The following is an 11,563-nucleotide window of genomic DNA, read 5'->3' on the forward strand; positions in this document are numbered from 1 at the left end:
ATTGCATGCAGAGTGTAGGTCCTTTCGGTTGAACCAGTTGGAAAGTGAAAGGAGTGATTTGGCTCAGATCCGTGGGTGAGAATCTGAGGCCGTGTGTGGAGCCCGGGGAACTACACGTGTTTTCCTGTCCCTAGAGTGGGAGCAGAGGTCAGCGCCTCAGCCTAAACTGGGGGCTGTGGTGGTCTGAAAAGCCAGTTGGAAAAGACTAGACACTATTAGGCCAGTCACGCTGGAAAGGCTCAAACAAATTTGTTAACTTGTTTCAAATCTTGCAATATAAACTCACATAACCTGTCTACTGCAATTACAAGGTCAGAAAAAAGTTCACAGTATAACATAATCCTCACTGCAATTGTATTTGGTTTCATGCTGCAAAACTGTGCAATTACTGTTTCATTTTTAAATTGTTAATTGTCATATATCATATTTCTCTTCTCACATTTTAAAGAAAAAAAGGGTGACTTGTGGGATTGCATTTTATGGAAATGGTTTGCCCTAGCTCACCCCTGGAAAATGTATGGTTTATCCCAAGTCTGTACCCTCCCAGCAGTATCCTGTATCTGTAACCTCATTGGCTGGAGAATGTTACCGCGCCCCTTTGAACCTCTGTGATAAGAATGCCAAGGCAGAAGGCTCTGCCCCTCTTGCCCCTCTCCCCCTGGAGGCCTCCTGATGCTCCCTTTCCCTCTCCTCCCTTCCCCCCTCTTCCCTTTCCCCCTCTTCCCTTCCCCCCTCCCTCAGTGAATAAACCCTCACCTCATCAGCATCCCACCGGCATCTGAGTCTCTTTGCCTGCCAGCACGGGAACACCACGACCCCATAAAGACCCTGGGGGTTTCCGGGGGGCACTCCCCGGGGACCCCCCCATAAATTTAAACAACAACACTATCTGCTTTGGCCACTTCTTTGTTTTAGTCAAACACTCAGTCTTTAAGTCTCCTAGCAACTTATGGGAAAAAATTTTGTAAGTAAAAAAGAAACAAATCTAACCCTCAACACTAGTCCATGGCCATCTCTGCTTGTCATTGCTTAGACTAACCCTTTGGAGAGGCTTTTGACATACCGTGGTGTCCAAAATTCATTTAATTCTGCATGCCCTCATTTCCCTAATGTGTCAGAATGTTTCCAGCCCTTTTAAGAGTCGGGTGAGGGACCTGCAGACCATACCTTAGCTATACTCTATTTGAGTTTTTCCTACCAGCCTGGTTTTACAGCTTAACACTGGGATCTATATTTCTCTTGCTCTGAAGGATGGACCTAACTGCAGCCCACAGAGAATTTTAAAAGAAAAATTAAACCTTCCTCTTGAGCCTCGCTATTGCACCTTCTGGGGGTTTGAGTCCCCCATGTGTTTCCCAGACCAGCCTGTGTTAGCAGTCTGTCCCTGGCTTTGGGCACAGTACCTGCAGTTAGCTCCAGTTCCTGGATTTTGCAGTTGTGCAAAGCATGATGTCCCCAGTGTCACTCCTGCTTGGCACAGACATATCCCAAACATAAGAAGGGTTGTCCTTGGCTTGTTTATCCCCACACAGACACAAGAGGGTGTGCCACACCCCAACTCCCCAAATCTTGGTTTTGGATTTGCTTTCTTTGGGCTGCCGAGGATGCTCTGGTACCATCTGCCTGCCTTCAGGTGTATTAGTAAATAACTTCTAACTCTGGCATAGAAATTGATGAAGTGTCCTAGATGGAATGACTAAATGTATCCAGTGTAACTGATTATTCTAGAGGGAAACTTCAGACATGATTAATATCTGACTTAGCCAAAAGGCTGTCAGAGCAGCCTGTGTCCCCTCTGGATGACATTTTTAGATGCCCGTATTGCTATCTGAGTTTTTCTTTTTCTAGGGACTCCCGAAGGCCAGGAGATGTATGTTTTTAACTTGACATCACTCACAGATTCTGAAAATGTCTTGTCAGCTTCGGTGTATTATTATATTGGTGATCTGCTGCATGTGAAGTGGAACTGTTCCCAGTCCAGTGGCTGTTCTCATCGCAGGCACAGGAAACCTGAAATTCAGATAGGTCTTTCAGTTTGGACCTTTCCTTCAGAAGGGAACCCGACACGGAGCTGGGGGCACTTCCTCATAAATTTCTCCTCTGCTTACCAGGATATCCTTTCCTGGCAGTGGAAGGATATCACTCAACTCCTGCATGAAGCAAAGCAAAACAACGAACTGCTGATGAGTATTAAAATAGATCTAACCAGCCATCATCCCTGGGAAAAAGCATCTTCCTCCTACAAACCCTACATCCTGATTTACGCCAATGATTCTGCTATCTCAGAGCCAGAGAGTGTGGTCTCTACTTTGCAAGGACACCATCAGCCTCTGGTGAGGGTCCTTCCCAAGCCAGAAAGCCACATGAGGAGCAATGTCAATAACCGCCGGAGAAAACGGTCTGCAAACATCATGTTGCCATTGCAGAATAATGAGCTTCCAGGAGCCAAGTACAGTGAGGATGAGAGATGGGAGGGCAGAAAACCCTACAAGACCTTCCAGCCGCAGCTGGCAGACAGGGCCAGGAGCAAGAAAAAGCAGAGGAAGAATCATCTCCAGAAGACCCAGACTCTCCAGTTTGATGAGCAAACACTCAAGAAGGCGAGGAGGAAGCAGTGGAACAAACCAAGGTTTTGCACCCGGCGCTATCTCAAGGTGGATTTTGCAGACATTGGCTGGAGTGAATGGATTATTTCCCCTAAGTCCTTTGACGCCTATTACTGCTCAGGAGAATGTCAATTCCCAATTCCAAAGGTATGGTCTCTATTGATTCTTTTTCACTGTCTGTTACCATTAACTGGGTATTTGGTTTCCCATAAGGCAGCCAGTGAAAGGCTGCTAGTGCCAGCATGCATTTGGATCTAGGACCTACCTGGTACCTTCACCCCACGCAGTGATGGGCAGTGGTTAGAACATCTAGGAAAGAGACAAGCCTGCAAAAGTAATTAAAAAATCTTGACTTGCTATTAGTTTTTCATCCAGAACCCAAACTGCCATAAAATATTTCCTGAATAGTGCTTATGATGTGTGAACTTGTTATTAGCCTGTTTAACAAACAAAATACAAGCCAGATGTGGAAAACTGTTTTGTAGGCAGCACTTATGCCCAAAAGGAGCCTGGAGCACCACCACAGGCAGTCAGTATAACACACTCCAGGCAGGCCATGTACCATGGGAGGCAAGGCTGTCCCAAGGGCAGAGAGGTCTGCGCAGTGGCAGGCATGGTTGTGGTGCCCATCAACAACAGAGTTGAGTAAATCACTTCTGATTCACTGGACCAAGGGAATCCAAAAGCAATGGACCCACTGATTTTCAAAATATCCTCTGGTTGGTATGAGCTATTGCATGTGAGTAGCAGGCAAGGCTGAGGTGCTCCTAGCCCTGTGACCTAGATAGATGAACTCGGTTCCAATTGTCCAGTGTCATTCTTAGCAACGTGTAGCTCCTGGAGGCTGCTGAAACTTGAGAGTAGGACACGGGATTTGAGGCTGGCCTAAAATCAGAAGTATGCACAAGTAATGCCTGCAGGAAACATCAGTAAAGGCAGGGATCCTGGACGCACTGCAGCGTTTCATTCCAGAGTCTGTATTCCTGCCATAGTGAAGCCAGAGCAGTTGGACCTCCAGCTGCAGTGGCAGGATTTAAAGCTGAGCATGATGGGATCTGCTACTAAGACCATGTTTGCAGAAGGATACCCTGACCCTCAGGCAATAAGAGACTAGTCTGTGCCTGTGAGTACATAATGTTCCTTTACTGAGGGTGAGCCCCTAGAGCTAACAACCTGTTGGGTAATTGAGAACAGATGTGCCCCACCCATCACCTCCAGATTTGCATGTTTTTTACCCATGCTCTGGTTCTAGTTAGCTGGTTGGACTGCTTTCAAACCCACATGAATTACGAGTGTGACCTGGCGTAGAGTTTGTGGGTCAGGGAGGCACTCTCCTGGTCAGGAATGAGAGCTTGTAGCTGCCATTGTGTGCCCTGCTTGTAACCTAGATGCAATGGCATTCCACAGGGCAGCCAAACTCCTGAGGGCTGTGCACCTCGGCAGATGTGGCCTGTCTGCAGCTGGGCTCACTCACAGCCTTGGCACTTTGGAAACAGCTTGGCATTTTTACCTCCTGCTGGCCCTCTCGCCCTCCCCTTCTTCTCCCCTCCTCTGAGCAAACTCCTGCCTTCCATGACCATGACCGTGTGCTGGACAGAGCATTGGTGGCCCGCAGGCAGCAGCCTGACTCACCTCTTGTGCAGGGCACTGTGGCAGTTTAGTACTCCCAAGGGGATTTGGGATTCCTGAGAAGCACAGGACTTTGGCTTTTGCTCTGGTCACAGTTGAATTCCCACTGGCTGAAACTGGATATCCTCCAGGGTGCACCTGAAGGACTGGTGCAGCGTCCTCAGCACGTGCTGCAGTCAGTGAGGGGGATTGCCAAGGCTGTGTTACGGGTAAAAGTCTTTATAGGTCTTACAGCATTTTAGGATCTAAGCAGAGTGGTTTATTTACAAAGCACGTATCTGAAGGTGCAAGAGTCCTAAAAAGCGGTCTTACAATACAATCAGTTATAAACATAAACAAGCAAAGTTTAAATAAAACAATAACTAAAGCATAGAAATCTTAACAAACAAAGTTCTAGTGAAACAACAAGCAAAGCACAGAATTCTTAACAAGCAAAACTCTAGTAAGACTATAAGCAAAGCACAAATCTGACATTACAGCCTCTAGGTAAATCAGCCTCCTATCTCCTGACCCCAAGCAGTGTTTCCAGCCGTGGGGTCACAATAACAGAGAGGAATGAATCGCAAAATCACAAATCTCAGACAGGGATCTCGGCCGCGGGGATCACAATTTTCTGTTAGAAAAGGGCCCCGAGATTCAAAATCCACACAGAGTCTCTGATCACAGGGTCACAATGACAGTGAGGGATCTCGAACCGCACAGGATTCTCAACCACAGGGATGCGATGGCAATGGGGGCCCCGAGGTCCCAAACTCACACAGAGTTCTCAGCAGCCCCGAGCAGAGTTCCCGGGCAAACACCGCAGGGGGAGAGGGAAGGGACGGGCCCTGATCTGAGCAACAATAGATGGTACCTTTAGAATCCTATTCGGCTCCCTAGCAGGGCTCCTTCCTCAGGCTGCAGAAGGTGGAGGTTGGATCAATAGATTGGATTGATCAATCAACACCTTCACTTCCAACCCAGAGGCTTTTTATCTCCAATTACAAAATGCATATTCATATTTTTTATCTACACACTAGCCAATCTAGATACAATTTTAAAGTTCATAAAACTACGAAAAACAGTATCAAAACCTACACACATAACATATCTATTAACGCAAAACTCTATTTTACTAGCATAAAGTTCTATCTTATTGTACATAAAATTTATACTTAAAATTATAAACAGTACTCTACTCTATTTTTGTTGTGTCTAAACTCTATCACTAGGCTTGAAGCTCTGTCCTTCTACACTAACAATGAGGACTTAGGGCATGTGAAGCTTGAAACTAACGGCTTAGATTTCTACTTTACACACATAAAGCTTTATACATTCTAATTTTTCCAAAGGTCCTTAATCTATCTCTGTACTTTTCACTCTCTGCGGAGGATCCATGGAAACATGGACTCTAACAGGGGATGTTCCCTGTTGTATGCTACCCAGTTAAACAGAGATACTTCTTTTAGGACAGCATGTGTCCAGGCTGTTCCCACCAAAAGCCAAGGCCATGCTTGAAATCTGTTCAGTGCTGCTTAGCCTGAAGTTGATTTGGTGCAATTTTGCATTTTGAGGCTATGGATTCCATACCTGAAGGAGGTTTATGAGGAGATGTTGCATGGCCTATTTGGAGTCCTGATTTTAGTTTTAGTATTACTGGCTACAGGAAATAGGATCTCAGTAGGTGTTCTATCTTTTGGCATGTGATCAGTAAGCTCAGGACAGCTGTTGGGCTCACAGTTATTTTGGACAGAATGCTGCCCAGCATCTGAGTAAGGAAACGTGGCTGAGTGCTACCACAGCTTTCACTTCCCTGTGAAGACAGAAATTATACAGAAATCTGAGTTGTATGATAATCTAAAACATGTTTTTAGATCCCTAGCTGTCATTGCTGAGGAGTATAGGTACTTTTGAATTCAAAACAAACCAGCAGAAATGTCTTTGATCAGCTTACAACTTCAATGTACAACTTCATGTACAAATGTGGTGCATAAATGATATTAAGAACTGGAATTCACAGTTATTCTTTATCTTTTTGCAAGTCCATATCTAACCCTTAAGACTGCCTTTTTTTCCCAGAAACAAGTCATCTCTTATTGCAGCAAAACTGCAAATTGAACATTTGGCCAAAATGACCTTGTTCTGTATATATCCCAGTGACCTGTGATGGGGTACTCACTGAACTGTTTTGATTCCCAGATTGTGTGTATAAGAACAACTCTAAAAGCCAAACCAAAAGCCCCTGGTTAAAAGCTGTGTCTTGAGCATTTATTTCTTGTACAGATGCTTGGATCAGGAAGCATTTTAGGGTTCAGACTAAAACTTTGTGGTTTTCATTTTTCTGTGCTGTTTTTTATTTTTATGAGCACCTTAATGATTTTTGGTTTTGTGACCAAGCAGTTACCTGACTAGGCAAATTTGCTTTCTGTGTACAGCAAACACAAGCATGTCCCTTTTTATAAATTTAGGAAACTTTGTCCTTTGAAGTTTCTTCTCTGGAGGAAAATGTCTCTTTAGTATGAGGTACAGCTGTCTTGGAGGCTCAGTTCCTCAGCAGTGCCACTGGTTATAGAAGTTCCAGCTGAGGGGGTCTCAACAGGGTACTTCAACAAAGCGAATTTTTTGTGTACTGTACAAATTTTATTGTACAGTACATAAATTCATGGCAATGTGGGTGCAGTAATATGTTCTGCCATGTCTTTCTCTCTTCTCAGGCCATGAAGCCATCCAACCATGCTACCATCCAGAGCATTGTGAGAGCTGTTGGAGTCGTCCCTGGCATTCCCGAGCCTTGTTGTGTTCCTGACAAAATGTCTTCTCTTAGTATCTTATTCTTTGACGAAAACAAAAACGTAGTGCTGAAGGTGTACCCCAACATGACAGTGGAGTCCTGTGCATGCAAATAACACCTTGGGAGGCCTTTTGGCAATGCCAGGGTGATTTGGCAATGCCCTGGGTTCGAGTTCTGCTACTCCCTTGCTGTTTGGGGAAGAGGGTGGGGGGCAGGAGTCTCATCATACCTACTTTGTGTTTGCACTGCCAATGCATTTCCTTTAGACAAAAAAGAGAAATTGTAAAGATACACACTCAATGAGAATGGGAACAGAATGGATTCCAAATAGCAATTCCAGGGAAAGTGAATACAAACTTCATTCATCTGTGATTTTGACCAAGACACAAGGCTTGGGAATAGGATCTGACTGTACCTGTTGAAAGTGAGAGGTGGAAGAGGAATCTGCAGATTTTTGACACTGCCCAAAGGACAGTATAATAGTAATGTATTTTTGTACAAGATTTTGGAAGCAGCACAAGCTGGTAATTCTTATCTCTGATCTAATGGTGACTAATGGCAGGGGGAGGTTAGAAATATAATAGTCTTCATTTTAAAGCTAAGTTTCTTGCCGTAGGTCTTAGAGTAGTACAGCAAGGCAGCAAAACAAATCTGACATCCTAAAAGCTGTAGATAACCCTACTTGACCATGCATCTCCTTTGTATGAGGTTACCCACCTTGTATGCGAGTTCCTTTTCTCTGACTTGTACTCTGTAATTCAGCTCTTTGGAGCTTGGCAACCCTGGGCAGAAGAGCTCAAAACAGAACGACTGAGTGCATCACTCTGACTTCTGCTAACTCAGCAGGCCAAGGGTATGAAAATATCACGCTCAGTGAAGTGTTCAAATGACTTGTTCACCACGTGTTCTAGAACATGCAAATAATCTGTAGGTTGTCTACCTGGAAGGACACTGTAAGCAGGTTGTGGAGTGACCTCTTTCCCAGGTAATAAGCAACAGGACCAGAGGTCATAGCTTCAAGCTGAACCAGGGGAGCTTCAGGCTGGACATTAAGAAGAATTTTTTCATGGAAAAGATGGTCAGGCAGTGGTAAGGGCTGCCCAGAGATGTGGTGGAGTCAGCCTCTATGGAGCTGTTAAGGAAAGGACTGGATGGGGCACTCAGCACTCTGATTTAGTTGGCAAACTGGTGATCTGTTTTTTCATGCTCTGGGGGCCCTGAACTCAGCAGCAGCAGAGTGTCACTCCTGGGGCAGGGCTGATCACAAAGACAGGCACCTTCAACTGAGGAGAGGCTTGTGAGTTTGCAAGATGGGTTGTTGTCTTAGTTTGAAAGACAGGTGTCTGCTAGGGAAGGGCAGGATCCACCTTGGGATGACAAATTCAAATCCCCTCCCTCCAAATTATTCTAATTTAGAGAATTAAAGGGGCTTTCAGGCAGAGGTATGGGCATAGGAATAACAGTCCTTTACTAGTGTGTCTAACAAGGCAAATAAACAAGAACAACTACACAGCATTAATAATAAACAGAACCAGGAACCTTGAGGGGCTTTGGTTTCACAAAGCCCGGGGCAGTCTGATCTCTTGGGACTCTGAGAGCACCAAGCCGGAGCGGTGGCAAAAACCCTGGGCTGGTGGATGAGATGTATCAGAAGCTCTGTGGGTGGTGCCTGGAGCGGCAGGGATGTCCCAGCAGGGCAGGGCAGTGCAGGGCTACAGAGTAGCAGAAAGCCTGGAAGCAGGGCTGAAGGAACAGCAGTGGCAGGACAGGGCAGGCCCGGCAGGGCAGGAGGAGGCGAGCTCAGGGTTCTGGCGTGCTCAGGGTTGCGGTGCACAGGAGCAGATGGTGGTCGATTTTTCGAGACCGGACAGGAAATAACAGCAAACTCCTGCAGCAAGCAGCAGCCTGGCCGTTCTCCCTCCGATGCCCAGGGCAAAGAGAGCGAAGCTGCCTCTAGCCCTGTCTTTTTACTTGTCCCAAAACTCGCATTATCTCCCCTCTCTGAGGGAAACTCCCAGAGACCCAAAAACAGTAGGTGTAGCTTGGTGCTGCTATCTGCTTTGGCCACTTCTTTGTTTTAGTCAAACACTCAGTCATTAAGTCTCCTAGCAACTTATGGGAAAAAATTTTGTAAGTAAAAAAGAAACAAATCTAACACCCCCAACAGTTGTTTAATGACTCCTTTTCCCTTGTAAAACCAGCATTGTTAAATGATTTCTGGTGGAAGGTTTTTCTGTGTACAGACTTTCAATTTAATAAAATGAAAAGCACCCCCAAAAGAAAAGTTATTTTGTATATGAAAAGAAACTATTACAGATGCTTCTAATTTATTTTATATCAGTGGCCCTCCTTAACATATCTTCCTTTCTCTCAGCACTCTTTAAACCATGCAGTTTTCTCTGTTAGGGCAAAGATGAACTGCCAGGACTGTAGGGGAGCTCCAAAGGACAGGTGCACCTACAGTTTGAAGGGCATGTTTTACTGCTGATGGATAAGCTCGTCTGATCTGTATTGTTTTCCTTCAGTAATACAGACATTCGGCTCAGAACTCTGAGAAATGTAAAATAAAATTACTTTAAAATTGAAATCTGGCTTCTCCTGTGTGGTACTCAGATGTTTGCAAGAACATTAAAGATTTCCCAGCGTTCGTAGCACTCTGGCACCAGTCCAGTGCTCATGTCCTCCCTTTGTCAGGTGGTACTGAAGGGTGAAAGGCAGCAGTGGAACTGACAGCACATGGGCAGTGATGTACCCAACACGTCACACCATGCTCCAGGGCGGGATGCAACCGGGCAATGTGGTGCCTGCACACTGGTGTTATAAAAGAAATGTTCCTAAACGTATAAGTTCAATTAGTTGTGAGTCTGATGTTTCAAATTGGATAGTTAAGTCAGTGTTTCTATGTTTCTAATTGTATAAGTTTAAGTAGATGAATGTTTCTGGGGTGTTAGGTTGAATGTTGCAATGTATAAGTAACAGTTCTTAAGTTTGTAGGTTTGGGGTACAAGTTAATTAATGTCTCTGCAAACGCTGGGAGTGTGACAACAAGAATAGCTCCACAGATGCCGTCATGCAGGCAGCATCAAAACCACGAGCCTGGATTGGTAGGGGCAAGGGACCAATCACTCGACGCCCTGGCAGAATGATTGGTCCAGGATGACTCTCGTTATAAACCAATCAAATCCTAGACAACTGGCCAATCGGAGAGAAGATCCTGAGCGCCCCAATCAGAAGAGAGCAGGAGCAGATAAAAGGGAGCGTTGAAGCTCTGCCAGAGGTCTCTGGCAGACACAATGTATCCAAAGGAGCACCCGGTGTACTGAATTGTTACACTGTAGTTTTGTACGTGTTCTCTGGCTTGTGAGGAGTCTAGGCTTATCCTGGGCTCCCGTCTTTGGTAGTTTAACAGAATAAACGAGGAATTTTTTTTTTTTTATTTTTCCACCCGAGTCCTGGCCTCGTTTATAACACTGGTCTCACACACGCGGTGCTGTTGCACTGTGGGTGGCACCCAGCAGGGTCTGTCTGGCTGTGCCGGGCTGCCAGGAGCTACTTGGGAGCACCACACGTGGGTCTTGTGTGCAGCAGCTGCGGCTGAGGGTTGTGGTGACAATGGAGGAGGGTGGGAGTTGCTGTGGCTGCAATGAGGTTGAAGGTGAGTGGCGAACGGCAGGTCCCGGGAAGAACCCCGAGGGTGGTGGCCCTGGAGCAAAGCCAGGCGGGAGCTGGCGGCAGAGGCTGCGTGCAGCTAAGACTGTCCCGGCACAAGCATGGAGCCAGGAAGGAGCTGCAAGCATGGGTTTGCCTGACAGAGCCTTTCCTAGGAAACAAAATCTGGAATTTCTCCCTCCTTGGCACCATGGCTAGGGTTAGCACAACAGAGAGGAGCAGCACCTGAGGTGAGCAGGTGAGCAGTGTTGAGGCACAGGGAAGATGCAGTGGAGGCTGGAGGCAGAGCTTGCAGCTTTCTTGCATTTAAATGAAAAGCATGAAGTGGAAAGCAGAGAGAGAGGCAGTATAAAAGCACTGTGGATGTTTGGGCAGGTGAGCCAGGACTCAAAAGCCGGAGTTGCTTTCCAAGCTCCTGAAGTTCCACTTGCCTCTCTCAGGAGCAGTTGTGAGCCAGCTCCCGTTTAGAGTTGGACTGCAAAGAGAAGGAACCTGAAACTGCTTCTTTTGATAAATCCATAAGTATTGGAAGTCATATGAAGCTCTCTACTGTAAGCAGCCAGTAACTCCCATGGATATTTTAACTATTGAAAATGACAACTTTTACTTCCTCTGTGCACAAACAATTTGGCTGTCCCCTGCAGAATTCATTGAAGCTGGGAATTGCAATCGAGAACATCTTCAGGCTCCTGGTGCTCAGGGTTGTGGTGTTTGTTATGCAGAAAACATCCCAGGCTGCCTGACTTGGGTTTGGATGTGCATTTCTACAGTTCTTCAGAGTGGGAAAAGGCCAAGAGGGTGGTGGGAAGGGCTTTCTCCCAAGCCTGGGCATCCTCAAGACACCTCAGGATTGGTTTATAAATGCTTGTCTTTTGTTTCCCAGCCCAGG

The 11,563-nt window shown here is 45.9% G+C and overlaps 1 protein-coding gene across 4 annotated transcripts in view; it reads left to right on the forward strand.

Moving 5' to 3' along the window:
- The window catches only part of BMP3 (bone morphogenetic protein 3), a 115,993-nt gene extending 105,539 nt beyond the window's left edge, over positions 1-10,454 (forward strand). For all 4 annotated transcript variants that reach the window (XM_063415214.1, XM_063415216.1, XM_063415215.1 and 1 more), the window contains exons 2-3: positions 1,849-2,753; positions 6,929-10,454. In XM_063415214.1, the coding sequence (XP_063271284.1) occupies positions 1,849-2,753; positions 6,929-7,120 (1,097 nt within the window). In that variant the 3' untranslated portion in view covers positions 7,121-10,454. The remainder of the gene's footprint in view (positions 1-1,848; positions 2,754-6,928) is intronic.
- The last annotated feature ends 1,109 nt before the right edge of the window (positions 10,455-11,563 follow it).

This window comes from Prinia subflava, chromosome 18 (assembly GCF_021018805.1).
Source record: "Prinia subflava isolate CZ2003 ecotype Zambia chromosome 18, Cam_Psub_1.2, whole genome shotgun sequence".
Classification (NCBI taxonomy): Eukaryota; Metazoa; Chordata; class Aves; order Passeriformes; family Cisticolidae; genus Prinia; species Prinia subflava.